The 26,210-nt window shown below is 43.0% G+C and overlaps 1 protein-coding gene across 1 annotated transcript in view; it reads right to left on the reverse strand.

Moving 5' to 3' along the window:
* The window catches only part of grin2da (glutamate receptor, ionotropic, N-methyl D-aspartate 2D, a), a 141,677-nt gene extending 115,775 nt beyond the window's left edge, over positions 1-25,902 (reverse strand). The window contains exons 1-5 of the mRNA XM_030119989.1: positions 25,730-25,902; positions 22,938-23,075; positions 16,322-16,588; positions 7,583-7,770; positions 567-707 (exon numbers count right to left, since the gene is read on the reverse strand). Coding sequence (XP_029975849.1) covers positions 567-707; positions 7,583-7,770; positions 16,322-16,588; positions 22,938-23,075; positions 25,730-25,837 — 842 coding nt within the window. The 5' untranslated portion in view covers positions 25,838-25,902. The remainder of the gene's footprint in view (positions 1-566; positions 708-7,582; positions 7,771-16,321; positions 16,589-22,937; positions 23,076-25,729) is intronic.
* Between the last annotated feature and the right edge of the window lie 308 nt (positions 25,903-26,210).

Below are 26,210 nucleotides of genomic sequence, written 5' to 3' on the forward strand. Positions count from 1 at the left end.
ATGAGTACAGCTGGGTTAAGCAGCAGATTCAGGTTTGATTCAGATTCAGGACCGGATGGGGATGCGGTGGGTCAAAATCAGCACATCCATGTGACCGGTCCAACAGAGAGCATATAATGTTTCAGCAGCAAACATCACATACTTTCCTGCAGGCCCTGAATGCACCACAGGGTCTGTTTGGTATGGGGCAGTGCTGAATGTGACCCTGAACGGTGCTGCTGGAATCAATATGCTTTCAGTGTCAAGGTCTTTCATTATTGGATCTACAAAAAACACAGAGGTATAGCATGACGTACAGTCGAAGCGAGGGAGCGGTTTGCTGGCCTTGTAGTCACAATACAGTAAAAATCTGTAACAGTAAGACACACAGCCAGGGTATTTTGGACGTAGGTATTAAATCTTGAAGTCGAACAGCTGCTTTGAGTCCAGGATGACTCGGCTCCGGTCGGTCGGCCGAAGCGTTGGACCGCTGTTTATTCTGTCGGGCAGTCGCAGTGTTTGCCTGTTTGTGAATGGCACCGCCGTTCAAAGTCACCCTCCGTCCAGCCCCTCCCCTTCCCGCTCACCTGATCCTGTCTGGCACTCGGTGGGTCTGGTTCCCGTCGCTCTGGCAGTTCCCGGCGTACTGCGCCCGGCTGGCGGCCCCCTGGTCCCTCCGCAGAGCCATCGCCCCGTGGGTGAGGACGGAGACTCCCTTGGCAATGCGCCTGCAGGATTATTAAGAGAACGATGTGAGATAGATACACTGGGATGTTGATGAAAGACTTTTGTAATACAGCTGAACTGCAGCGGTGAGACGGCAACCGCAGAGGACGGACGCGTTTCTCAGAGGAACATTGAACAGACTTTGAGCAGCTGCATGAATGAAAGCAGGTCAATGTGGTTCAAACAGAGCTAAATTCATAAGAAGGACACTTAAACAACCGAAAAGTGAACGGCGGCAGGAGAAAGAGTGCGAGTTGAGAAAATTAACCACATCTTGACAAGTCATTCTACATGAGGCCTTGAAGAGGAAACAAGATTTACAGCCAAACACTCATCAGCGCACATTTTCAGTGATTCCAGTAATCCTGCCAGTAGTACACAAAATCCCCCATGCTGTTAGATCATAGAGTACAGTTTCAATAGTTTGCTCTTCATCAAATGTAAAGATTCAGTAGACAGAATGGCGACAAAAAGACAGAGAAATACTGTGATTATTCTGTCCAAATTCCCGTATTCACTACACAGGATTTTTCATTTCTCCAATAAATCACAGCAGATACTATTGGGCTGTTTCACAAAGCAGTCCCTGACATCCAGGTGATAAAGTATGTTACCATTTCCGTGGCAGTCACATGCATGAAACAACACTGCAAGAAAAAAAGGTTCAAAACTTGTGAACCTGCCAGTTCAGCTCAACAGCTGGCCAGAGTGAACGAAGCAGCAGACGGTGATGAACTAATACAATCACCACTTAAGTACAACACTGAGTATCCAGTTGTCAAATTATTTATGTGTCAAGTATCCCCAGCTCCAATAAATAAATATTAACAGAGTCTCTTTGCCGTCTGTCTCAGGACAATTTAATAATAGATCAGACTTTGATCTGCATGAAGCAAGAGCCTCTTTAAAAAGCAGTTCATTTTAATATGGCTGTCAAGTCAAGTCTGATTTGTAAGTCAGCACTTACAAACAACAGCAAACACTTCTCACAGCTGATTATACACGATTTTGTGATTTATTATGCAGAGTAAAACATTGAGGACCAACAGTTGGTGCCGCCCGTGACGAGGCTTTCACCAGACAGGCAAAATTCACAAAGCATTTTAACAGATTTTTGCCTCCATAATTCAGCGAATTACCACTTCAAACAAGCAGGGGAAGCAGGACCCGGAGTGAGGAGCGACTGCTGGGGAGAGTTCACAAGTGCATGTGAGGATTGTGCATGAATTTTCAACTGTTACAAATGTGATTTTCCTCATCGACGCTCTGTCTCCAGGTGAGGTGGCACAATGATCACACTTTAATGCTCTCATATGTCTCCTTCACATTCTGTCAAATGAAGAAAACCCTGCTGGTGTTGTGGGTGAGGAACGGATCAGCCAACATGCTACTGCATGCTGAATCAACAACAACAACAATCCAAAAAAAAAGAAAAGACAGAAGATAACGATGCATGGGAGGAAACTGTTATCTGTGCAGCAGTGTGAAACTCCTGCAAGCGGCTTCTTTAATGCAAAACTACCAGCCCAAATCATGGGCAAATCTTTTTTTGGTTCAGAAAAGCTCCCTGGAGGATTGAGCTGTCATAACACACAGCAGCTCAGAATGAGGCGCAGCTACGTTTACACACAGCCAGCATCACACTCATTACTGTTGTTTAATTGCACGGATTCAAAGGACGCATTAGGTGTATCCTTTGCACCCCTGAGTATCCAATAATCCACTGCTCGATTGTTTAATGGTGTATTCAGGCGCAGCACCTCAACTCATTAAGTCAGAAAATATAACATGGCCAATTTGTTTTTGGGACTGATTTTTTTTTTTTTTTTTACCTTGGTTCAATAATCGACTTGAAAGACACACACACCTCTCTCTCACACACACACACAGTAAGTATTGTTACTGTGGTGTTTAGCAAACACAGATCAGAATTCAAATAGTGTAAGACAAAACTATAGTTTTGTAAAGACCCTCTCTCTCTCTCTCTCTCTCTCTCTCTCTCTCTCTCTCTCTCTCTCTCTCTCTCTCTCTCTCTCTCTCTCTCTCTCTCTCTCTTCTCTCTCTCTCTCTCTCTCTCTCTCTCTCTCTCTCTCTCTCTCTCTCTCTCTCTCTCTCTCTCTCTCTCTCTCTCTCTCTCTCTCTCTCTCTCTCTCTCTCTCTCGCATTCAGTCATTACTGACGTAACTTGTAAAATATTTTAACTTGTCAGACAGCAGGAATCTTCAAGCAGCTCCCTCTTTACATAGTCAAAAAGCTTCAGTCATTTTGCATTTATGTGGCACGTTTTAAAAACTGTTTGTTTACACTGAAATGGCAGAAACACTGAAATTGTAGTTTAGTTGTTGGGCCACTAATTAGTGCTGCTGTTGTTTTTTTTGTTTGTTTTGTTTTGTTTTTTTTTTTAATGTGCAATTGTATTTATTTATTATAACTGAAACTATACACACGTTCAGAAAACGACACGCAGTAAACATTAACAAGAGTGAGTAAAAAGACATTTGTATGGACTGACGACCAAGTTGGATTGTTAGTCTGGGTGAGTGTCAACTCTCAAACTAGAAACTCTAAAACTAGTCCCAGGGGAAAAAAGGACTGGGAGTCACAACACTCTGGAGGCAAATGTTGTTACTGTCCATCCATCTATTTGCACAAGAGTAGAACAACTGTTTCCTTCGGCCGAAAAGTTACGTTTCCCACCAAGGTGGAGTCGGAGTATTTTCAAAACACTGCATTTTCAGTGGCTCTGAACACTGTCGTCACGTAAATTGATCCAAAACATGCAATGAATCTATTCTGTCTTCATTTGAAAAGGTTTTGTAAATAAGGACTTAAAAAATGTGAAATTGCTGTGACAGCTAATTTGGCTGTGATGGTTAAAAGTTAATGTGGCTGAAAACCTCGAGTCAGTTTCAGAAATGCAAGATGAATTACAGCCCAATAGAATAGTCAGCAAAAGAAATGTAATAAACTGTGTAACTTGCAAAAAGACATAAAGCTTGACGACTAAACTGTTAAAGCAAGTCAATAACCACTTGAAGTTAAATTCGAAACCGAATGTTAAACATTCGAGTAAAGTAAAAAGTCCAGTCTGTTACCCACTGGCTCCAGCTCCCTACAGCCTGTTGTTGGGTCTACTTAGGTGATGGATTTATGTGTCATTTTGGGATGTTTGTCTGAGGGGTGATGGAGATGAAGTTTGAAATGAAATCCTGCTGATCAGGGCTGATGGGGACGATCTGTGTCACGCGGCGTTCAGCTCGCAGCCTCGGAGCTCGGACAGCCTCCGCGATCTGCTGCTCGGCTGTGATAGGCCAGCTGCTCACATGGGTTTTGAGCAGGGACCATAAATTTCACAATGAAGGCATGAAACGCAGCTTGGAGAGCCGGGAGAGATCTCACACTCAGAGGGCTGAAGAAGGCCGGTCGGAGGATTTTCAAGAGCAGAAGCGTGAATCAATAGGAAAGTTGCATCACATGGTTTTGTGGACATTTAAGGCCCGATTTACTAAGACCCTGCATGACACATGCGAAACTGCGTACTAGGTTTATCTGTATTTTCATTTATGTGCAGAATGGAGAGGTTTGCATGCGTTAAACCCTGTTATCATGACAATGGAAGCTGTTATTTCTACATCTGCTTGGGTTTGCCATGAAGTGCTTGAATGAAGTGCTGAGACCCAAACTGAAATATTGGACATGTTGTTCTGGGAAGTTGTCATTATCCTGTACGTATAATACAAGCTGGGAGATTATTGAATAAACAAAAGCTGTGGGGACAACAGGGGCGGCAAATGACGTTTAGATAAAAATTACAAGAGGAGAGAAAACGTAAAACAGAAGGATTTCTACTAAAAGGCTCAGTTGGATGACATCTCCTTTCAAAGGTATTTAAAACCGGTGCAATTACAAACAACAAAGATGTTTTCCTAACACTACAAATCATTTTGTACATGGATTCCCATGAACTTATTCTAGTATTTTGCTCAATTTGGAACACATACTATTCCATCTTCATGAAGGCAAATGAGCTAAATCAATAGTGTGTCCAACTATATCTGCACTGATGCCTGTTTTTAGACAAGTTGGGGTTGTGTTTGGAGCATTTATAAAAGAGGTTTCATGCTCTCCATCTCTTGTTTAATTTCAGGTGAAATATCAGTACATATTCTTTCAATTGTTTTATGCTGACTGTGAAGATCCCCGTTTGTTACAGCAAATTGCATCAGGTCCCTGTTTCATGCAGTTTGTGTTTTTACTGTTACAGTGACACTAAAGTCACTTTTAAACATGAAAACATTCCACTTTGCTCCTGAACAGTTGTTGGTTATTTAGTCCGTGTGTTCCTCCTGCACCTCGCTCCCTCAGAGCGTGAAGATCAATGAATGATTATATTCCCGCTTGGATTCATTTGGTCAGTTTATTTAGATGAGATCAGATGAAAATTTAATGACCCCTGCAGTGAAATCAGGCCGTCCCAGCAGAGGATCCATCATAAACAGAGCAGGTGGTCCTGAGACTGCACAGAGTACATGTTGCTGCAGGAGCAGAAGAGGAGGGGGGAAAAAAAAAAAAAAAGCACAGAGTGCACTTTCAGGGCTGGAGAAGAGAAGGTTTATTTGCTCACTGATCCTCATGAATATTTAAAATCACAAGGTTGGGTCCCAGCAGCTCAAAGCTCAGCAGAGCAGAATTCACTCAAAATTTGGAAATTCCCAGAGAAAAAAAAAAAATGAACGAGAGAGATTATAAATGTAGAAAAATGAAGTTTCTACAACTGAAATCAACAACAAACTTCATGCATGGGTGCAAAATAACTTGAAAGTTCCACTGCAGTTAACTACAATGTGAAGGTGAAAAGAGACTGTAGCTGTAGCCGTAATATTTATGTGCAGGAAAAGAGTGGAGAACGTGAACGTGATCCTGCATCCCACTACCTGGGGAATCGGGTAACTATTGCTCTGCTGCACCGCTGCTTGTTGATCGATTTGTTGTTAGCAGCTGCAGTGGGACCGAGGCCAGCGTGTCCGACGCTGTCGGAACAGAAGCTCAGGCTGGTTGCTGTTGTGCGGATTTTAACCAGTGACCTTTTGGCTGATCTGACATGGTCAAATTTTAAGTTTTACACATTATATTAAACCAAATGACACATTCTACAGAGATGCTAATAATAATGCAAATCTGAAATGGCCACTGAGAGGTTTTCCATTGCTCTGTGTTTGAACAGAAGGTCTGAATTAAACACAGTTTCTTCAGGTAGATTTTGCAACCTGCTGGCAGTCTGAGTCTCTGCAGGGTTTCTCTAAACAATGCTTGGAAATGTTTCTGAACATCTTTGGGGAAGCTTAAACAGCTTTTATAAGAATCGGTAAGTCGGGCTAAATTCTGCCAACTGAGAACTGGAGGACTTCCAGCAAATATGTAATTTTATTTCCTTTGCTTGATCTGCAATAGAATGATTCATCGTGGAAACACAATAATGATAACAGAGATAATCACTGAGCAAAGATCCACTGCCGAGTTTAAAAACACAAGTTTGTGAGATCCAGCACGGAGTGAACCTGGAGATTTAAACTTTCATCACAAACCACACAGCTGCTCTTAAGTCCTAATTCATATCTGAAGAGCTGAACATGATCACTGCACCAAACCACGCGCCTTTGAATTAACACCTGGTAATAAGAGGCACCTTCACTGCCTTAATTATGTCACATCAAAACTTCACATGCAAATGAGGCGATAGGTGGAGCTCAAACAAATGTGGCACATCTGGAAAAAGCTGCTGCTGATGAGCTCAGTTAAACATGTGTGAACAGGAAAAGGAGCTGCAGGTAAATGACTTTTCCTCCTGTTCAATGGATTAGAAATGGATTAGAGGGTTTTTTTTTTTAAGTTCTTCTTATTCTTTCATCACAGATACAGCGATCCTGTTGTCGGAGCTAAAAAAAAATCCTTTTCTTTTGCTGCCAGATGGACATACGTCTCGGCATCTGATGGTGATTTCATGGGAACTGAGTGACGCTTTTCTGTTGCTCTGGTTCAGATTATTGCAACTGAAGAAAGAAACAAGGTAGTTCACATCGGTTAACAGGTCCTGTCAAGATCATTTTCTCTTTCCTCTGTGAATTAAAGAATAGACATGGCTTGGTAAATTAAAAAAAAAAAAAAAAGAGTAACTTCTTTTCATAAGAGATACAATCTTGAAATTGGCATTTCACTTATTTCTGGGTTTAAGACGCATTCTTCCAGGAGCACAAGCACGTTTTGTATCTATCTAAAAAGAGACACAATCCTCAAAAACGCTGCTGCAGGGTGAAACCAAATGTTAGATAATTTACCCTGCAAAAGTAGTTTATGTTTTTGTTTGTTTGTTTTTTTCTCTAGAAAGAAAACGCACGACTTAATGTGAGACAGAAAAGCTAGATTGGACTCAAAGAGTGTAGTTAGCTGTTTGGAACTAAAAACAATTGGAAATGCAACTTCAAAGGTATTTTGTAACTCCTCCTCATCTGCTTCATAATGGTTTGATTCATTTTTCTGTCTGCAGATCAGTGAAGAGTGGAGGGAACTGATCTTCGGATTTCCAGAAAATTAGAGAAATGTGTTTTTCTGAAAATTACCAAAGTCATTAATACCACTGATTATAATGTTCTTCTGCTGAAGAAAAAAAAATGTTTTCTTAACTATACAGCTGCAGTTGGTTTACTTACCCTCAAAGAATCCAAATAAAGTGCAACTGTGATCTTAACAAAAGCTTACAGTAAGGTGTACATTCATTTATTATCCTTCATTATGGTGTTCTTCAGCCTTCACAGTCACAGCTGCTCACTGAACCCATTGAACCCATGAAATCTGTAAGCCCGTTCGAAAGGCTCCATACCTGCGTGGCTCGTCCCTCCAGCCCTGCGGCCGGACGGCGAACAGGGCCTTTGGCAGTCCTTCCAGGCCCAATCCGGACAGGGCCGGTCCCACGGCGAACCACATGTGACTGGGCCCGGCCTGACCCGACGCCCAGGCCGCCCGGAACACCACCTCGGCCTCCTCCAGGGAGCAGTAGAGCAGGCGGACCTGCAGGACGAGGACGAGAGCACCGAGTTAATGCAGGAGGCGGAGCGGGAGGGGGAGAGCTATTAAAGGAAAGATATGAAGAAAAACAAGGATGAAAACGGGGAATAAGAGGAGGAAGGAGAAAAACAAGGGAAGCATGGAGAAGGTAGAGGAACAGATGGATGTGGTTAGAATTTCAATCCACTTTTTCATCCTCGTGGCTCGGATCAATAATTCCTTTAAAATTTGGATTATAATCATTTACACGTCAATATACTCGCAGCGCTCATACATTAGTGTTTTTCTGCACTCGCGGTCTGCTCGCAATTCCCCTTCATACATTATTAAAGACAGCGAATTTAATGGGAGGGGAGAGCCAGATTAAAAAGACAAAGTGAGAGTAAAAAAAAAAAACAGGAGGAGCACGGGGACTCGGCATGCGCGCCAAGCTGAGGGTGCTTCAGCTGATTACTCAGAGGAAGCACTCGAGGAGAATTCGCGCCACAGTTTTGCAAGACAATCGCCGGGGTTGTGAAACTGAATTCGGTCCAAGGCGAGACGTGAAGCGCCCGGCCGAAGCAGTGGGCATGTGGTTGGGGGGGGGACGCTGTTATTCACGTCAGAGAGGACGGCGAGATGACGCCGGTCCCGCCCACTCAGCTGACAGCGGATGGGATGGCGGCCCGCATGAGGTCCACAGTGACTCTGGGTACCCGTCAATCACGGCCCCCGAGCAGTCAGTGTATATTTAAACCCCGCTGCATATGGCGCTCCTCGGGCTTGAAGTTTGTCACTCCACATGTCTGGAATGAAACATTTCCCCTCCTCCCGATCCGTGGGAGACGCAGTTGAGTTCCACTTCTTCCTGCCATCCTTCAGAAAGACTTGTAATTTGTTATAATTTTGTGCCATCAATCACTTTGTGAGAGCAGGTGTCCCATTTTTCAAACGTTGGACACCTCATTTTGGAAGAAAACATTTCATTCAGATCCCCGTGGGTCTTCATACGTTACCGCGGCAGAGCTTAACTGCTTCAACGTCTTTCCAAAACATCCTCAAACACAAAATATCTGGTCTCAGATTGAATGGTTCATTTAATTTAAGAGGACAGGCATCACATTTTACCTTTTTCACATACAGTACGACCAGCATCAGCGAGCATCGGGGGCCAAACTATAGAGCAAGTTTTCCGTTTCTCCAAGCACCTAAGCTACACATTAAAAAGTGCATAAGAGATGAGCCCAGGCATAAATGAGCTGCTCTAATCAGCAGGCATATTATACTCATCAATCCATCATCAATACCTGATTTATCTAAACGAGGTTGATGAGAGAAAGAGCAGATTCCTGTTAATACTGGATTAAGATGCAGGAGACACCGTGCACGTGTCGACAGTCCATCAGAAAACCACTGACGACAGACACAGAAACTGAGCCTAATACTCAAGTTTTATGTTGCACAGGCAATAAGTGGACACGCCTGACACAGGATGTGGTACGACGTGCAACGTCCACAGAGAGAAGCTTTGAAATGATTCTGAATGTGGACTTTCAGGAAAAGTATCCTGTCCATCGTCTCCTCACACACCAACATCGACAGCAAATATGTCTACAGAAAATGACAGTGGCAGACCTGTCAACTTTGGTGAAATTTTTAGAGTACCACTTAGCTAGCTTAGCGCGCGCACACACACACGCACACATACACACACAGCTTGCGCTCATGTTGATAGGAAAAAAAAAAAAAAACTTTTGGTGCTTATTTCCCCGATATGACATCGTATTTTCAACGTGAAAGTAACGCTATTAACAGTACATATTTGCCAAAAGACACACATACAATCACGCGTGCACACATACAACAGACACACACACCATTTTAGCATTTTAACCGCCAGCTGCTGCGGGTGGGGGCACGGGAAGAGAGGAGGAGGAGGCGGAGGACAGGAGAGCGCGGGCCGACCATAGACATATACAAACATATATATTAGGGATGGGACGAGATCTCGCAAGATCGAAATGCCTCGAGATTTCTCGTCCATGCTTTGAACGAGATTGAGTACATTTATATGCAGGCAATAACCCCTTCTTAACTGGAATATTGACGGAATAATACATTACATGGCGCACAGCCAAATAAACACGTGCAAAACCCCGAATATGCTCATATTCATATTTAAAAACCCGGTAAAAAGGGACATGAAATACTGTTCTGCGCATGTTCTATCCGCAAGGAATCTTGGTCTTTAGAGTACACAAACTACTTGTGATAGTTTAATTGCTACGACGTAAATAAAATATGCGGAAACGATCGTTCAGTTGTTCTCTTTTATTGAAAAAACGGTGCATCGCATCATTGAACATATTACCACGTCCTGCCGGCTCACACCCTTTTTCTAACAACATGCAGAGAGAGCCTCGGAGAGAGCCTGCTGCGACCTTCTTCTTCTGTGGAGTCTGTGTAAAATAAGGTTGAGCATGCAAACAGCACACCTAGTGGCATGAAGTGCAAATGCAGTCATGGCGTCGTCTGTGCAAGGGGCGCCCCAGCGCTCCGTGTGAGTAACGCACTGCTCGACACTGCTCAGCACCAACTTCACCCCATATACAGTATATATATATATATATATATATATATATATATATATATACACATATATATATATTACTGCACGTCCACATTTCTAACAGCGCTCACAGATGTCTGCAGCTTTTGGCGTAGTTTAATGAGTTTAATGAGGCGGAGCATACCAGCGTATTTTGATGTCAAATTATGTACCTGCTAAACAACAAACACATTAAAACCAACATAGAGTTAACAATGACCCTCAAACACATACGTTTGGATTGTGGGACGAAGCCTAAGCACTGGATTTTCCAAACTGCATGTTGCATCATTAAGAGGAACTAAATCTTATGAGTCACACTTGAGATATTTTTTTTCTTTTTTTCTGTTAATTGGAGTAAATGTGAGGATGTGAAGGATGGTCTGTCTCTCTGTCAGTTCTGGGATTGACAGGCAATCTGTAAAGAGAGGAGTTTGCTTTTTGACCAATGTCAGTTCAGATCATCTCCGGCTCACCAAATAAATGTTGATAAAGTGAGTTGCTATGATGGACAAATATTTAAATGGACAGACGGACACCACACCACAATCAGCATCCAGCTGGTGGACATAAGCGAGAGTTTAAAAGAAGCTGATACTGTCCTCAGACTTCACTTTAACCACATTAGTTATATTGAAATTAAACATTGACTTCTGGCGGGATGAAAGGAGAAGTGTGTGTTCACAAATATGTCATCACTGTCACAAAAGACTGATGTTAGATTGTTGTGATTGATCACATATTGGATGCTTTAAGTAAAACGTCACGCTTCATGTTGTGTGAATCGGACAAAATAACTTCAGTTGTTCCAGAAGTTACAGCAGCAGTGAACAGAAATGTTCATTTTACCTCAATTCTGTTTCCTAATCAGTGAACAAGGTCAATTTTTTAAGGCGCATTTCATCCTGAACTTGCTTCTCATTGGATTGAGGCAGAAATGTGTTAAAATGTCTTTCAGTAACTAAATGTAATATTGATTCTGTGGTCAAGGTCAAAGTCCATTAATTCAATAAATGTTCTTGATTCAAATTGAACCCAAGAAAACATACTTTTCAGTGCATGATTAAGCAAAACATGGTGAAAATTCAGTTGGCATTTAATGGGGATGTCAGTGCTGCTGATAAAGGTCGCATAAACACAGTTGTGGCTTTGGAGGAAGTCAGATTGTCCTTCTTACACTTGATTGCCAAATGACATTGTGATATGCCGGATGGCTCAGGTTCTTTGTTGGTGCACTGCTTGGTTTGTCATGTATTTGTTCTCCTGTAATGATAAACCGAAGTGATTCAAGCATGCAGAGAAAAAGCAGCACGCTTGCTGTCTTCCCTCCCAGTCACAACACACAGATACAAATCATCAGCTGTTGCCTGCCGTATGCTAATTGGCGAAGGCAGCCTTTGAAGCAAAATAAATGGCATATGCACAACTCCGGCCTCCCTGGTGCTGCAGAGATCATGCATAAAAAAACATGTAAGATTAATAATTTTGCATTAGCCACGGTGCAGGCTTGTCAGGTCTGCAAGGCATGTTCATGTTTTCTGGGGGGTGCAAGAATTCTTTAGGGACAGAGGGAGTTTCAGGTGTAAATGAAATACAGATTGTTCACATCCAGACACTGTTTATGAGACTTGTCGCTGTTTGAAGGAAGAGGCAGGGAGGTAAGTGAGGCAGAGGAAGAAAACAAGATGCAGAAGAAGAAATTCTGTCTTTGTGAATTATCCACATATCACAGAACAGATGAAGCGAATTCAATCAATGACACCGAGCCCGTGTGTGTGTGTGTGTGTGTGTGTGTGTGTGTGTGTGTGTGCGCACATGAAGAGAAGATATCAGCACATGCTTACAATGCACGGCTTGTATCCACAAACACCATTCAGTGCAAAACCTGCACTATAATTCCAGTGTGGATGCATTAGGAGGCTGTAGCCTTTGGTTTTCCATCAAAGGAAGGAGCAACATGGGGGGATTATGCAAACACTGGCATACAATCACACCAACAGAATACAAAAACAGCCCAGGTAAGAGAAATGGAGCACAATGATGTAGAAAGCATGCAGGGAGAGCGCACAATGAGGGATGAACTTCATTAAAGTACGTTGGTAAAAAACACTGCTGAAAAGAGGAGAAGCCACCCTGGAGCTTCACTTTACTTCACACGACGGGTGTGTCGAAGCTTCTGCCTCAAAGACACAAACAGGACTCACACTCACTCTATTTCTAGTCTAATTATCTTATCATGATTTAAAACAAAAGGCAAAATCCCAAAGAAAGTATGATTTAAATAAGGTAAGTATTTGTTTGTGCAGTCATGTGCTGAAACTGGGACAAATGCAACTTGTTGAAATAATATTTTCATTTTAATTTGGACAAAAAAAAATAATAATTTAAACTGACAAATCTTAGCAACTTTCTCAATTTTAGGAAGCAAATCAAAAAGATTAATGTCCCATAATTCATTTTGTTTAATCCGCTTACACAGTGGACAATCACAGGGAGCTGGACTTCATCCCAGTCAACCAACGTTGTGGGTAAAACGGACAGTAAGCAACAAGATTACACACCAGCTAAATGATCTGATTAAAACGGTGTCATGCAAACAGTGCTATTTGATCAGACTGACCCAAGCAGATTGAAATTACGATGTGACAGACCTGTATGTCTGTAAAATCACACGCCGCACAAAGTGCATGTGACCGTGTGCTCCAACATGGTCTCTGCAGCACTAACACACTACAGAAACACCAAACTGAGGACATTCAAACTTGTGTATGTATTGTGATCCCAGTAGTGAACACTACTGTTTTCCGAACATCACTGAACAGCTGGTTGTTCCAGATTGTTGATGAATTGGATGATATTCTTGATACAGGCAGGCCTGCACAGTAATCTCATCACTTCATTCGGTGTATATGGAAACAAGTCAATCTGATCTCTTCACTGGAAATAATTTAATCAGACTGACAGAAGAGTGACGATAATCCATGCATATATACACACCTAACTGGCCTGTCTTTATATTTAGGGAGCTGGACTCTCAGCTTCTAACCAGGAACTTTTGTTTTGTGAGGAAACAAAGCAGACCGCTGCTCCACAGACCCTCACTATTCAGAATTCATGTACATTGTATAAATACAAATATAGCCTTCGCAAAGTACTAAAGTTGAAGCGCATTATGTGATATTTACTGACACAAAGCAGACTGAAGTGCATGATGACTAACTTTATGATAAACAACAAAAACATTTACAAAGAGCTGAAAAAGGTTGTGATGGAAGGTAATTCAAACGACATACAGGCTGACTATATATCTGATTTGAAAGCATGCGAGCTCTCAAAAAAAAAAAAAAGCAAAATAAACACAGAAAAATAAGCTTCTCCATCCAAGGACGTGTATTCATGCATTGCTGTTGAAAATACAAAATATTGATGGATGATTCTGACCCTGGAACTGGAGAACACAACACCCAGAGGGCAGCATTTCAGTGGAAAAAAAAAAAAAAAAAAAAGAAATTATAATGACAAGACATCCTTGGATATGATCCGAAAGCCTCGCTCTATACATCACTGTCCAAACATGTGCAGCCGTGTTGGTGTGGACCTGGACGCTGGGTCAGAGGTCACAGCAGTGGCAAAGACCAAAGCATGGTTTGATTCTTGCTCTGACTCGGACTGTACCAATAGAAATGCGACTTTTCTTGTAAATGGGGCATCTTCCAGAGGGGATGTACTGCAGCACTGACAGTGAGAAGACGTGGATCTGTTCTGTTCTCGGATATGATTATTCTGACACATGTAGCACATTAAGCTTTTAAATACCGTCTAGATCAATCAAAATGCAAAAACGTGGAAGATCAGAGTGAATATCAGTGGCAGGCAGAGGCACATAAAACTGTCAGTAAATGTCACTTTCCCTCCGAACTTTGTGTAATAAATACAAATGTCACTGGCAATAAAAACCTTCTCTTTGAATGTATTAACTTTCAAAGCTTCTGACATGAATGTCGACACACTTCACTGGTTCCTGTGTCTGAATCCCAGCATGTTCTGTCTAATCTTCTCCAAAAAAAAAAAAAAAAAAGAGAGAAGAATGATCCAAATTGAAACATGTACATGTGTATGTATGGAGCTCATTCATTTCATATCACTTTCATTACATTACATCATGTTCAGAGTGTCTTTGGTTTGGATCCTCACATTCACTCCACATTTTTTTTCCTTGTTCCTTTCATGGACTTCATTTTGACAAAGGTCATTAAAGCTGACAATGGGAAAAAAAAAAAAAAAAAAAGTTGAGAGCAGAGAATGAATATAGACAAAATAGCTATCGTGTGAAAGGGAGAGTGAGAATATACGGCTCCATCACAAAGGCTGAAAAAAGAAAAAGAGAAAAGGTCCAGTGGTGCACAGAAGCTCCCTCCTCTTATCTGATGTCTCGGATCACAGCGAAGGTCACCTCAGAAGACGTCTACTCTACTTTGTAGGATCCATTTCCTCTGGAATATGATCATTCTCTGCAGCTTTTATGTTTAACAGCAGTCTCTTCATTTGTGACCTTTATGCTGTTAAAGGTCGGAAAAAGTTTCCTGCAATGGATCAGCGTCAGGTCTGATTTCTGAAAATCTGTTTCAGCCTGCACTTTTGAGAGACTTCCACCCGAGACCCCGGGGGTTTTATCATATTTAGATAAACACAAGTTACTGTAGATGAACGATCCCGAGAAAGTCCTGAGAAAGGTGCGTGACACCAGAGAGACGGCGACAAATGTGAGCCCCAAAACACACACAACACAACAAAGCGGCGATCTTACATGGAGCATTTTGTGTCTATTGTCATTTTCTGAGCTTCCTCCGTAGGGTGACACTAATATGAATTCATCAACACAAACACAAACTCACTTTATAAGAGAACCTTCCTCTTGTACATCTGACCAATACTGAGCTGGACATGCTGATTCCATGTTGTTACATTTGTGGGAAATGAAGCTTGTGTTGAGAGTCCTCCAATCAAATTCACACGTGGGCAAGAGAAGTCCTGCTGAAGTGTGACTTTATAGAGAACTGAACGCTCAGGACCGGTGTGTGTGTGTGTGTGTGTGTGTGTGTGTGTGTGTGTGTGTGTGTGTGTGTGTGTGTGTGTGTAAATTAATCACTTAGGTTTAATGAGTTTCCACTGTGAGCCGTTATTGTTGATGCTGTAGCCTGCATTGCTTCAGCCCTCCTGACACCCGGCCTCCCTGCTTAAAATCCCCCCGAAGGAGCAGCTTTTTAACTGTCGTATTGTTTCTGGAGGTGAAAATCCACTGAGAGCGCTATAATCAAACTCATCCCACAAAATTGGTATTGAACTTTTAGAAGAACAACTGAAATTAAATGGCAAATTCTACTGCTACAGCTCACAGAGGAAAAGGTGCAAAGGAGGAGCTTTATTTCATTCTGTATCAGAAGTTAGGGTATATTTAAACAATTGTGTTTTTGCATTCAGAAAAAGAAAAGCTGAATAACAGGTTGCGTTGAGGTTTCTTTTTCATTCCCTCGACTGAACTGAGGCCGTCTGGCCCTTGAGGACATTTTTGCAGAAGACAAGCTCGTCCGGATCAAACAAAAAAGTTGGAATTCCTGCCTCTACATCACTACATGATCCCATTTGCACATAAACACTCAGCATTTAGATGGTGCCAAACTCTCTCTCCTTTTGGGCATGCCATGGAAAGTTGTGAGTTTTCAAGGGGAAGCAGAGAAGCTGGCAGCGGAAAGACACAGTAACAATGAAAGGAAAGATCCTCATGAAAGAATGGATCGGCTGTGTTCACTTTGCCTTTCTGAACCTTTACAGACGTGTTTCCCGAGCCGGGAGCGAAAAAGAAGCCGTTTTAAGACAGACATCTGTTGACTGGAGCAGAAGAAACTCAGATTTCCTCTCTTAAGTATTGAATATTGTACTTCCATGTGTGTATTTGTGATGGCTCACCTGGGCTTCGTTGTCTTTGAGCAGCCGTTTGGTCCGCGCCTCGCCGGGATCGTCCGTCACGTTCAGCACCACCACGCTCTTCTTCTCCCAGCCGATGAAGGAGCCGTCCGTCATGCCCTCGACCATCGCCAGGAAGTCCTCGTAGCCGTGGTGACGGGTGGTGACGACCGAGAAAGAGGTCCAGTCGTATTCTTCAAGCACTTCGAAGATCACCTCGAGCTGCAGCGAGGTGGAGCAGGTGAACTGGAGGTAGATGGAGCCGCTCTCCTGGAGGCAAGCAGAGCATCCAGCAGATGTGTGAGTGTCTGATGTCATCTAAAGGTCTGAATATCAATAAAAACATTAAAGACAATCAATAATATAATTAGTATTCAATGGCATGACAAAGTGAAAGTCGGCACAGTAACTGATTAACTTATAACAAACATTCACTTTAATCAGCTGCATCAATACAGTCAGATTATCATTTGTTCAGAGTCAGAAGTGTCTGCCTATCATGCTCCATTAGAAAGAGTTATCCACGACAGGACCAAATATAGGCATATCTCAAAATGTATCATGAAACGTGATTTTTTTTTTAACATTCATTTCAATATCCCCACATTTAGATCACCGCTGTGAATGCAGAGCAGGGTCACAGGTGAAGGATCGTTGTTTCGTTCGAACAAGATGGAAATCTCAAACACAAAACTCCCCAACAGGCAGAGGAGGAGAAACAAAAGAGAGAAAAAAGGAACAGACAGCAGGGACATGATGTCCAGACTGAATTAACAGGAAGGGAAATGAGAAGAGAAACAGGGCGGCAGCAGGAGTGATATCAGACTGAGAAGGACTGAAGTCACAGAAACACGATAAGAGGAGCCGGAAGGAGAAATCACACACTGAACTCGGTATGACGTCCGTGACAAACGGATCTGGAACGGACATTTCACTCTGTTGCACATGCACAGTGAAGAAACATTGAACTTCTAGAAGGACTTCCTGTGAGTGTCACGGAGGGAATGGACTGGTGGACACTTCCAGTGCCGCCGTGTCAGAGTGAAGACGTTCAGATTCAGTTTGGTTTTGGGATTGACTTGAGTGGAATGTTGAGGATCCGTCTGCACACAAAGTCCTCGTCTCCTCGAGAAGGATTTCTCTGTGAATGACTGAAACTCCGACGGCCGTCCTCTCACTGCGTCTGTCACATTTGCTTTCATACATGTGCCAATCACCAGATGAGAAAAACAAGTCTGTTCAAACCAAACCCAGAGAATCTGGAGCGCTCTGAAGCTCCTCTGCAGTGGCTCCCTGAAGCTTTCACAAATCTATCTATAATTTAATATTTTTCTCCTAATGATTTTTTATCAGCAAAGGGAAAAAAGCTAAACTGTCTGTGGAGATATTTTGGATTTTCAGGAAACATCATGCAGCCAGCGTTAACTAATCTCAACCTCATCCAAGTGACTCAACAATGGCTTGAAAAACAAGGAGCATTTTCAAAAAGTTGTGTTTTCTCCCCGTTTCCAATGAGTGAGTTGAAGCATTTTTCAAGAGTTAACTTGAAATTCAGAAAATGTTCTAAGTTTTCGTCTGAAAATGTTGTGGAAACAGGGTCTGAAAAATGGAAAAATCCTATAAAAATTGTTATCAAATCTAAAATAGCTTAAAAATATTATATTCTGAATGATTATGAAACTTCGAAAATGCAGCCTTCAGCTCAGTTTTTGTATGGACAGTGAGACTAGATGTGCATTTATGAGCTTTGTTTTCTGGTAAATTCTCTTTGGTGGAAATTGTCAAAACATCTCTTTTGTTACTGAAGGTTGCAAAATGAAATGTAAAAATGTAGGAGGAAGAACATAAATGAACGCAAGAGCTGAAGTTCTGATATCCAAACACTGGATTAGAGTTTTTACTGATTAATATGTCTACTCTGCGTTAAACAAAGAGACAGGGGACATGTGTTTAACCGACTCATCAAGGCTGTGCGTCTGTGTGAACACGTGGATGATCAAAAGGGGAACTTCAGGGGAGCGGCGCCGCCCTCCCCCGTCGGCGGCGCTCACCTCAGGTGATGCTGAGCTGAACTGGGTCAGATATCAAACCGCCGGCCTGATTTATGATGTAAGCTCGTCTGCTTTCCTCAGCCCAGCTGAGAGCGAGCGGAGAGGGAGCATGTGGAGCACAGGACTTTCAGAGTGAGTCAAAGCGCAGTTCTCACCCGTGTGACCCCTCTGAAGCCAAAAGAGAGGCCGGTCTTTGTCCTGCGAGCACGCAGCAGGAACGTGAATGGATGATGTCGTGTTTCGGAACAAAAGCTGGATTTATTCTCAGCACGGACGAGGACGCTTGCATGACTCAGCATCCCGGAGGAAATTCAAAACGGACTGGACTTTATTTTATAATCCATTTTAAGCACAAATCTCTATTTCTAGCATTAAACATCAACTTGGAAGATTCAAGGTTTTTTTTTTTTTTTTGCCGACTCAGTCGTCTGATTACCTGCATGTTTCCCTCATTTAGTTTGTTTATGCTGCATATTCCTTTATGTAAAAGGAAACAACTCTCTGGAAACCAGTGCAGAATGTAAATAAAAGCAGAAAGATAAAATTCTCAGATGACATGAACTCATATTTTACTAACAGGACATGCTGTACATGTTGAATCACCCGTATCAATCAACTTCATTCTGTCCATCCGAATGCCAGCGTTGTTGTTGTCTGTAGACGTGTGTGATTTCATTACAAAAGCAAACAACAGCACCCACTAGTGGCCTCGAAACGTTTTCATAATTTCTTCTATCACCAAGGAAATGGGCATCATTTGCTGTGAAAATCCAAAAATAAAGCGTTTTTACAGGGACTAAGAAATTCTAATGTGGAGGTCGCAGAAAGAGGAGACGGACGAAGGAGTAGGATCGAGTGAGGTCTACTCTTCTCTCCTTTTTAATCCCACCGTCCCAAGCCCCGCCCCTTCTAATATGAGAATTCCCTAATACACAGACACTACACAGTCGCCCCCCCACCCCCCCCCAAACATTCAGAAGGGAGCTGGCGCCCCAAGGAAGAACAAAAAATGAAAAAGCGCCATCAATAATTATCTATAGTCCACACAGGAGGCCTAATCACACGGCCAAAACGACTGCACCTCCACAGGAGCAGGTGCAGGACCTGCTGGCACCGTGGCAGCAGCTGATTTGGGGGGACACCTCCACCTTGGAAGCTGTGCCACCTCCACCGGCTCGTCCGGCAGAATGTGTGCAGGCTTCAAGCGATCCACTGAAACCCGGACCTTCTTCTCGCCAAAGTCCAAAAAAAAGTTCTTGGGCTTGGCGTCCAGGACACAGAACGGGCCATCACAAGGAGGCTTCAGCGGGGCCCGGTGAGCACCGTGGTGAACGAAGACAAACTTAGCTGCCATCAGTGTCCTTGGGACATAGGAGCAGGAGATGAGCCGGAACTAGGACAAAATGTCGTCTGGTTTCAATGGAAAGGTGAGGGGTTTGTGATCTACAAATGCAAACTGCCGTCCCTCCAGCAGGAACTGTAAGTTGCGTACAGCGAGGAGAAGGGCCAAAATTTCTCGGTCAAACGTGCTGTAGTTCCTCTCGTTATCATGCAGCTGTTTACTGAAAAATGCCAGAGGCTGCCAGGCTCCGTCCACCCACTGTTCACAGACCGCAACCACTGTGCAGTCTGAGGCATCAGTCGTGAGCGCGACCGACGCTGCAGGTGATGGATGCGCCAACATGGCGGTGTTGGAAGAGTGGCCTTCTGAAATGCCAGGATCCTCTCCGGGGACCAGTCCACGTCCTGTTTAACTTTTCCGCCCTTCAAAGCTTCGTACAGGGGGCGCGTCAAATGAGCTGCGTGCTTGATGAAGCGGCTGTAAAAGTTCACCATAACTAAAAACTCCTGCAGCGACTTGATGGTGCGAGGATGAGGAAAAGTGACGATCACCTCCACCTTAGCAGGCAAAGGAACCACCCCGCGAGAGGAGACGCGGTAGCCCAGAAACTCGATCTCAAGTCCCTGAACATTCAGAAGGGAGGTAGCGCCCAAGGATATCTTCAAGTTGATGGGATTTCTGAAGAGGCAGGAAGTCCATCAACAAAAGACTTCCCAGTGATCGAAATTTGTAATAAAGTCAGAATCTTTGGATATGTAACCAGCAGCTTTCAGCTCATTCAGGGGCACATTTTACACTTTAAAACTAGCTGATGAGCGTGAATTCAAGATTCAAATTTATGTATTTAACCTCACGAGCTTAATTAGCAGAAGGTTAGTGACAAGACTGAGATTTTCTTTTTAAGTGAAGCTGTTAACTAATGAGCTAAAAACTGTAGAGATAATTCACAAATAATTTCCCCGATGTAGTAAAAAATTAAGTAATATTGCTGATGAAATACAAGGTCATTACTTTTAAGCAAATGGAATGGTGCGTTTGTTTGATTTTGAGGGAAAATGGTTCCATGAGAATTAAAAATTGCTGCGTTCACTTGATATTTTACACACAGTTTGAGGCTTTGGCGATCGAACAAGTTAAATATTATAGACAGTAACTTCATATTTTTCTTTCAAACCACGCCTCGGGTTAGTTTGAGCCATCAATGCTCAACAGACAGTAAATATCATGAAGGAGAGAGAACAGAAACATTCACTGTTTTTGACGGAATATTCTTATATGATTATATTAATATATCCACTACCTCCAACAGGTATTCCAACAGATATTCGGAGGGAAATAAAATGACTTATAAATTGATGCAACACATGTTCATGAAAATGAGAGTAGAAATCAATGAGGATGTAATGAATCAAGTGTAAAAGTATGTCTTTATTTCAGCATCCTCTCCTCCCACTTGAAAACAAAGCTGCTTTTGATACTGAATCATCTGCAGAAGGCTGACAGTTCAGAGTCAAGCTGAGTGTGTTAAATTAACCGTTAGTGGAGCCGATGTTACATTAGTGTAGAAATCACAATAACCTTGTTACACTGTCAAGATGATGCACTTTAAACAAACTAGCCTGCTTATTAAATATCACACCTGTCATGCTAACCTGCCTTGCTAAGCTTGATCTACTTATCGCCAACATCCGTCGATGGAACCTGATTAACCGACTGCAGAGACGACACGGTCCAATAATGAGCGCACGACGGCGGGCTGCAGCGACAAGGTGACACGTCGGCCGCCGTGATTAGCGGATTCATAATTTCTCGCCAAGAAACAAACGCTAATGCACCTTCTCCTCTGATGCGTGATCGTGATTGCACAGGACTGCGGCGTTGTTGATGAAGCCGGTGCAAAATAAGCTCCGATCCGCGGCGCGTCTCCTCCGCTCGGCGAGGAGGAGCGGTTCAGACGCTGATGAGCTTAGCGAGCAGTGACAGAACTGGAGCAATTCTGACAAAATTTTAATTTTCCTTCGTCTTCACCGCGGCTCGCTGATGAGGTGAGACCAGCTCGTTCTCAGAAAAACACTGAACGTTTAAGCAAATAAACGCATCCTCCAGGAGGCTCTGCGAGAACAAACACCGCAGCTTATTCAGGCGCTCAGCTCCATTTCCTCAGACAGGCAGCGCTCCGGTTCAGATAAAGAGCATTATATCCATATTACTCGGAGGCCTGGAGAATTTGTCAACTCAAAAGACTGGAATGTAAATTTTGGTGCCAGCTCTGTTGGTGTGCTGAGAGCGCCACGTGGGGTAAATACGGGAGGCTAAACATTTCCTGGAACAGCGTCACCTTGATTCCTGTGGCTGGCTCATGGTGGTCTCCTGCTGGTTTAAAAGCTGCTGCAATTGATATTTTTACATGAACAATGGACCAAATCACTGCAGAAGAAATCCACGAGCCGCCGATCACATGACACTTCAGTGTTGCTCTTTTTACATTTCAGCTTCTTTGTCTGTCATTTTCTGGTTTGGTCTGACCGAGCAGATCAACTCTTATTCGAACAATTGTGTTAAACTGTCGAAATTATTCAAGAACCACTATAAGCATCACCTCATAAGTGACATCGGTAAAATCTATAAATAATTAATTAACAGGAAAATTAACAGGAAATAGATACATTTTTTACAATTACAATTTTGTTTTTGTCAATTTCACCTAAACTATCAATTTACAATATACTGCTCAGTGACATGTTGAGAGTTTCTGAACGATGCTTACACCTTCGGGGATCCCATCGCAGGGGGCACTTGATCACCTCTGCATGCATTCTGGCTGATGCGACTGCATCCTGCCCCCAGTGATCTCTGCATGCTGTTACACCTTGTAACAGCATTGGGTTTTTTCCTAATCAGATAAATCCGTGTACAGATTGCAACCTGACAAGTATGAGAAAATGTATCTTGAATCGGTGTGCAAGGTGTAACATGACTCTTCAGCTCTACTAATTAATTCTTTTGTAAATGGATGCTGATGATCCTCTTTTGGCACAGCAGATCGTGATCTGTGTGCTTGACTTGGAAAAAAAGGTTTTACAGAGAATATTTAGGGATTCAAACCTCAAATTTCTAGTTACGAGCCAACACAAAAAAAATCTACATAGTTCAACATGCAGTCGACCTACTAGTGTTTTATCTTCTGCTGCAGATTCATGATGAAATACCAGGAAAGCATCTCTACCTGTGGCTCCCGTCCCAGGCTGGCCCCTCCGCCGACGGCGACCACAGGGACCCCCGTCTGGGCGGAGACGAACTCCAGCATCGGGGCGAGAGGAGCGCGGTTCGGAGGCGGCGGCCTCTCCTCCTCAAACACCAAACCCTGGAAGGAAGATGGAGGAGCTGCACTGTTTACCTGAGCACTGGAGGGAAAAAAAACATCAGCTCAACCTCACCGAGATGCAGGATTTTACTAATTAAAATTACAACCTGCGTCATTCTTATTTATCAAATTATTATTATTACAGCAAAACAAATTAGACAAAAAATATTTAAATGCTTCTGTAATTGTTCAAGGTAACAGCTGAAACTCAGTTTTTTTTTATGTGTTTTGAAAAGCAGATCTCTTCCAAGAGTTCCAGAGTTAATAAAGACATGAAACTGCCATTTGAGTTTTTTTTAAAAAAAACATAAAACTTTTCACTGGGCGCTGCTTGCCGATCAATATTTGAAGATGAAATCGGAGTTAAGCCCATGCAGTGGACTGGCGTCCTGTCAGGAGAACTGTGCATGTTGTTCCTGCACAGCTTAAGCTGCTCTACACCTCAGAAACAACAGATAAGCTCCTGGCTTATGGGCCACCTCAGCTCCGACGACGTGGCTCACTAACAGCTGCAGCTGTTGCATTCACCCTGAACGCAACAGCTGAACTGCCGCTGCAAAAAGTGAAGTTTTGGAGAAGTTTTGCTTTGTGTGTGTGTGTGCGTGTGTGTGTGTAGCGCTGAAGACCGACCTGTCACCCTGCTAATACTTTCAGGAAAAAGGCATGAAAGTGTTTGCGATCGCCATTAGTTCATGTGATGATACGAAGGTGGTGCAATCTTGATTCGAGGCGGGCTTGATGACTTAGCGCTTGTTTTCTTGTAGCGATTCAGGGGAGCAAATTGAAGCTAAGTACAGCTGACAGCTCAATTCACACAGGGAAGCATTTGATATGTAAATGGGCGAGTGACAGAACCTGGAAATAAGAAAGCAACGGTTACTGGAAAGGGTTAGTATCATACTGGATGGAAGTTTGACATAAAATATTTATTTCTCTCAAACAAACGGAGCTCAGAGCAGACTGGATGAACACTGTGTGCTCGCTATGGATGGAACAAACGGATTAATAAATGCCAAATGAATCAACAGTAAAGCATGCAGCATGTTTATTACCTCCGTCTGTGTGATCACAGGCAGCTCAGATCAGCTCCCATCCGCGAGAGTCATGCTATGAATGAATGGGTGAATAGATGAACACACAGCACAATGAATACGGATGAATAAAATAACTGAATGAATGTGACAGAGGCTGAAGAGCATCGCTCGCAGCGGCTTCCTGACAATGACAACTTCTGGCGAGTGGCCACGTGTGCAGATGTCTGAAATTACACTTCTCCTTTTGTCCTCCGTGCACACCTTTGGTTAATGTGCAACCAAATAAATGCTTTTTGAGGGGAGCGTGTTCAGAAACCTGCAACCATTATCCCAATTTAGCTGATTTACTCGGCAATTTCGATTTGTTGGATTCTCATTATGGATTACTGTCATAATTGTGTAAGCACCTGCGATGAAGCATACTTTGTACATGCTGTAATAAGGATCATTATCATGCTATTGCAGGAAAAAAAAGCACCCTAAAACACATTAAACGTGCCCTGTGGAGTTGCTGGTATTTCTTTGTGTGCTTTTATGCGAAGCTGCTCATGTATCAGAAGTAATGCAAAAAAGAAAACTGCAAATGAAAAAAAGACTAAAAACCACTAATAATGAAGAGTTTTGCTCTGTTGTGTATATTGTGGATTACTTCATGCTAAAAAAAAAAAATTCTGGGGAAAATAAAAAGAAAACGAGGATCCTGCATCATACTGTAATATCAAATAATTACAAGAATTTCAGGTATGTCTCAGCATATAATGAAGTAAATAAATGACTCACTAAATTTGGGATTTTTAGAGCACAGAATAGTTCTATTAGAGTTCCTACAATATATCATTAAAATAACTCTGGGTTATAGAAATTAGACGGGCTACAAGAGTAGATAACAGCTCGTATGTAGTATGATGTACATAAATGAAGAATGAATTTAGCAAAGAATGACAAAAACCTTCTGAGATATACATAAAGGAAACAGTTCGGTTGTAGAAAGTACAGTTTTTTTTTCTGAGAAATAATAAAGGTTTCGATACAAATTTAGAAGTCATCTATAGATGAATAAAGTTGCCATGACTGGGATATAATGGATTTTTTTTTTCCATCTTGACGTGATAGTTCAGGATGATAACTTTCAGTGATTCAGTGAATTACTTTTAGGGATTATTCAGTATAAAGAGAGAGGCTGTCAACAAACTCGATGTGAAAATAATATACAAAAGGGAAAGATAGGAAAACCTTCAGCCGGCCTGAGAAGAAAGTTAGTCATCTGGAAAATGAGCCAAGAGTTGGAAAACACGGCAGTGTGCCAGAAATACCAAAGATGCCAAGAATTTCCCAAATACAGACTAAACCTGTTCACCCATCTGCACCAGTGGGGAGAGTTAGTGGTGGACTCAACTGTGTCTATTTAGTTGAATAATCCACTGTGATTGCCAGTCTTGATAGCTGGAGGGATTTCAAGGTGGCTGTAGAAAAAAATCCCATAACGCATGATAAATAAATCTACAGATGACTTTGATAGATTGTTCGGTACAATTTGCTGAGTGCTTATAATTCTAAATGTACATGCTATGGACCAACTTGGAAAATGATTTATTTAATTCCCTTTAAGTTTGGACGAACCTGCAGTGGTGTGGTGGCCAGCAGCTCACACAGCTGCAGCAGCAGGGTGCCCGGGCTGCTCTCGTTCACGGCCAGGTAGATGACGTTGGCCTGACCCGAGGGCGTCATCACCGTCTCCCCCACCAGCGCCGCCAGCGACAGGTAAGATGAGGAGGAGGAGGAGAAAGCGGCCATGGCAGCCACTCCTGCCAGTGAAGCTGTGTCCGTCACCCCCCTTCCTCCTCCGGCCCCGCCTCCTGCTGCCCCTCCTGCGCCGCCTCCTCCCCCTCCTGGACCGTTTCCGGGACCAAGGCCCAGCCCAGGCTCGCCCACCCCCGCACCTCCCACCACCGCCGTCTCCGGGAGCAGGGAGGAGCCCGAGTGGACCACGGCAATGTTGACACCACCCGAGTCCCTCTCTCTCTCCCGGGGCCGGAGCAGCAGGGGGGGCGAGGGGCGCACGGGCCCCGAGCAGGCCAGGACAGCCAACAGCAGTGAGAGG

The sequence above is a fragment of the Salarias fasciatus genome, chromosome 22 (assembly GCF_902148845.1).
Source record: "Salarias fasciatus chromosome 22, fSalaFa1.1, whole genome shotgun sequence".
Classification (NCBI taxonomy): domain Eukaryota; kingdom Metazoa; phylum Chordata; class Actinopteri; order Blenniiformes; family Blenniidae; genus Salarias; species Salarias fasciatus.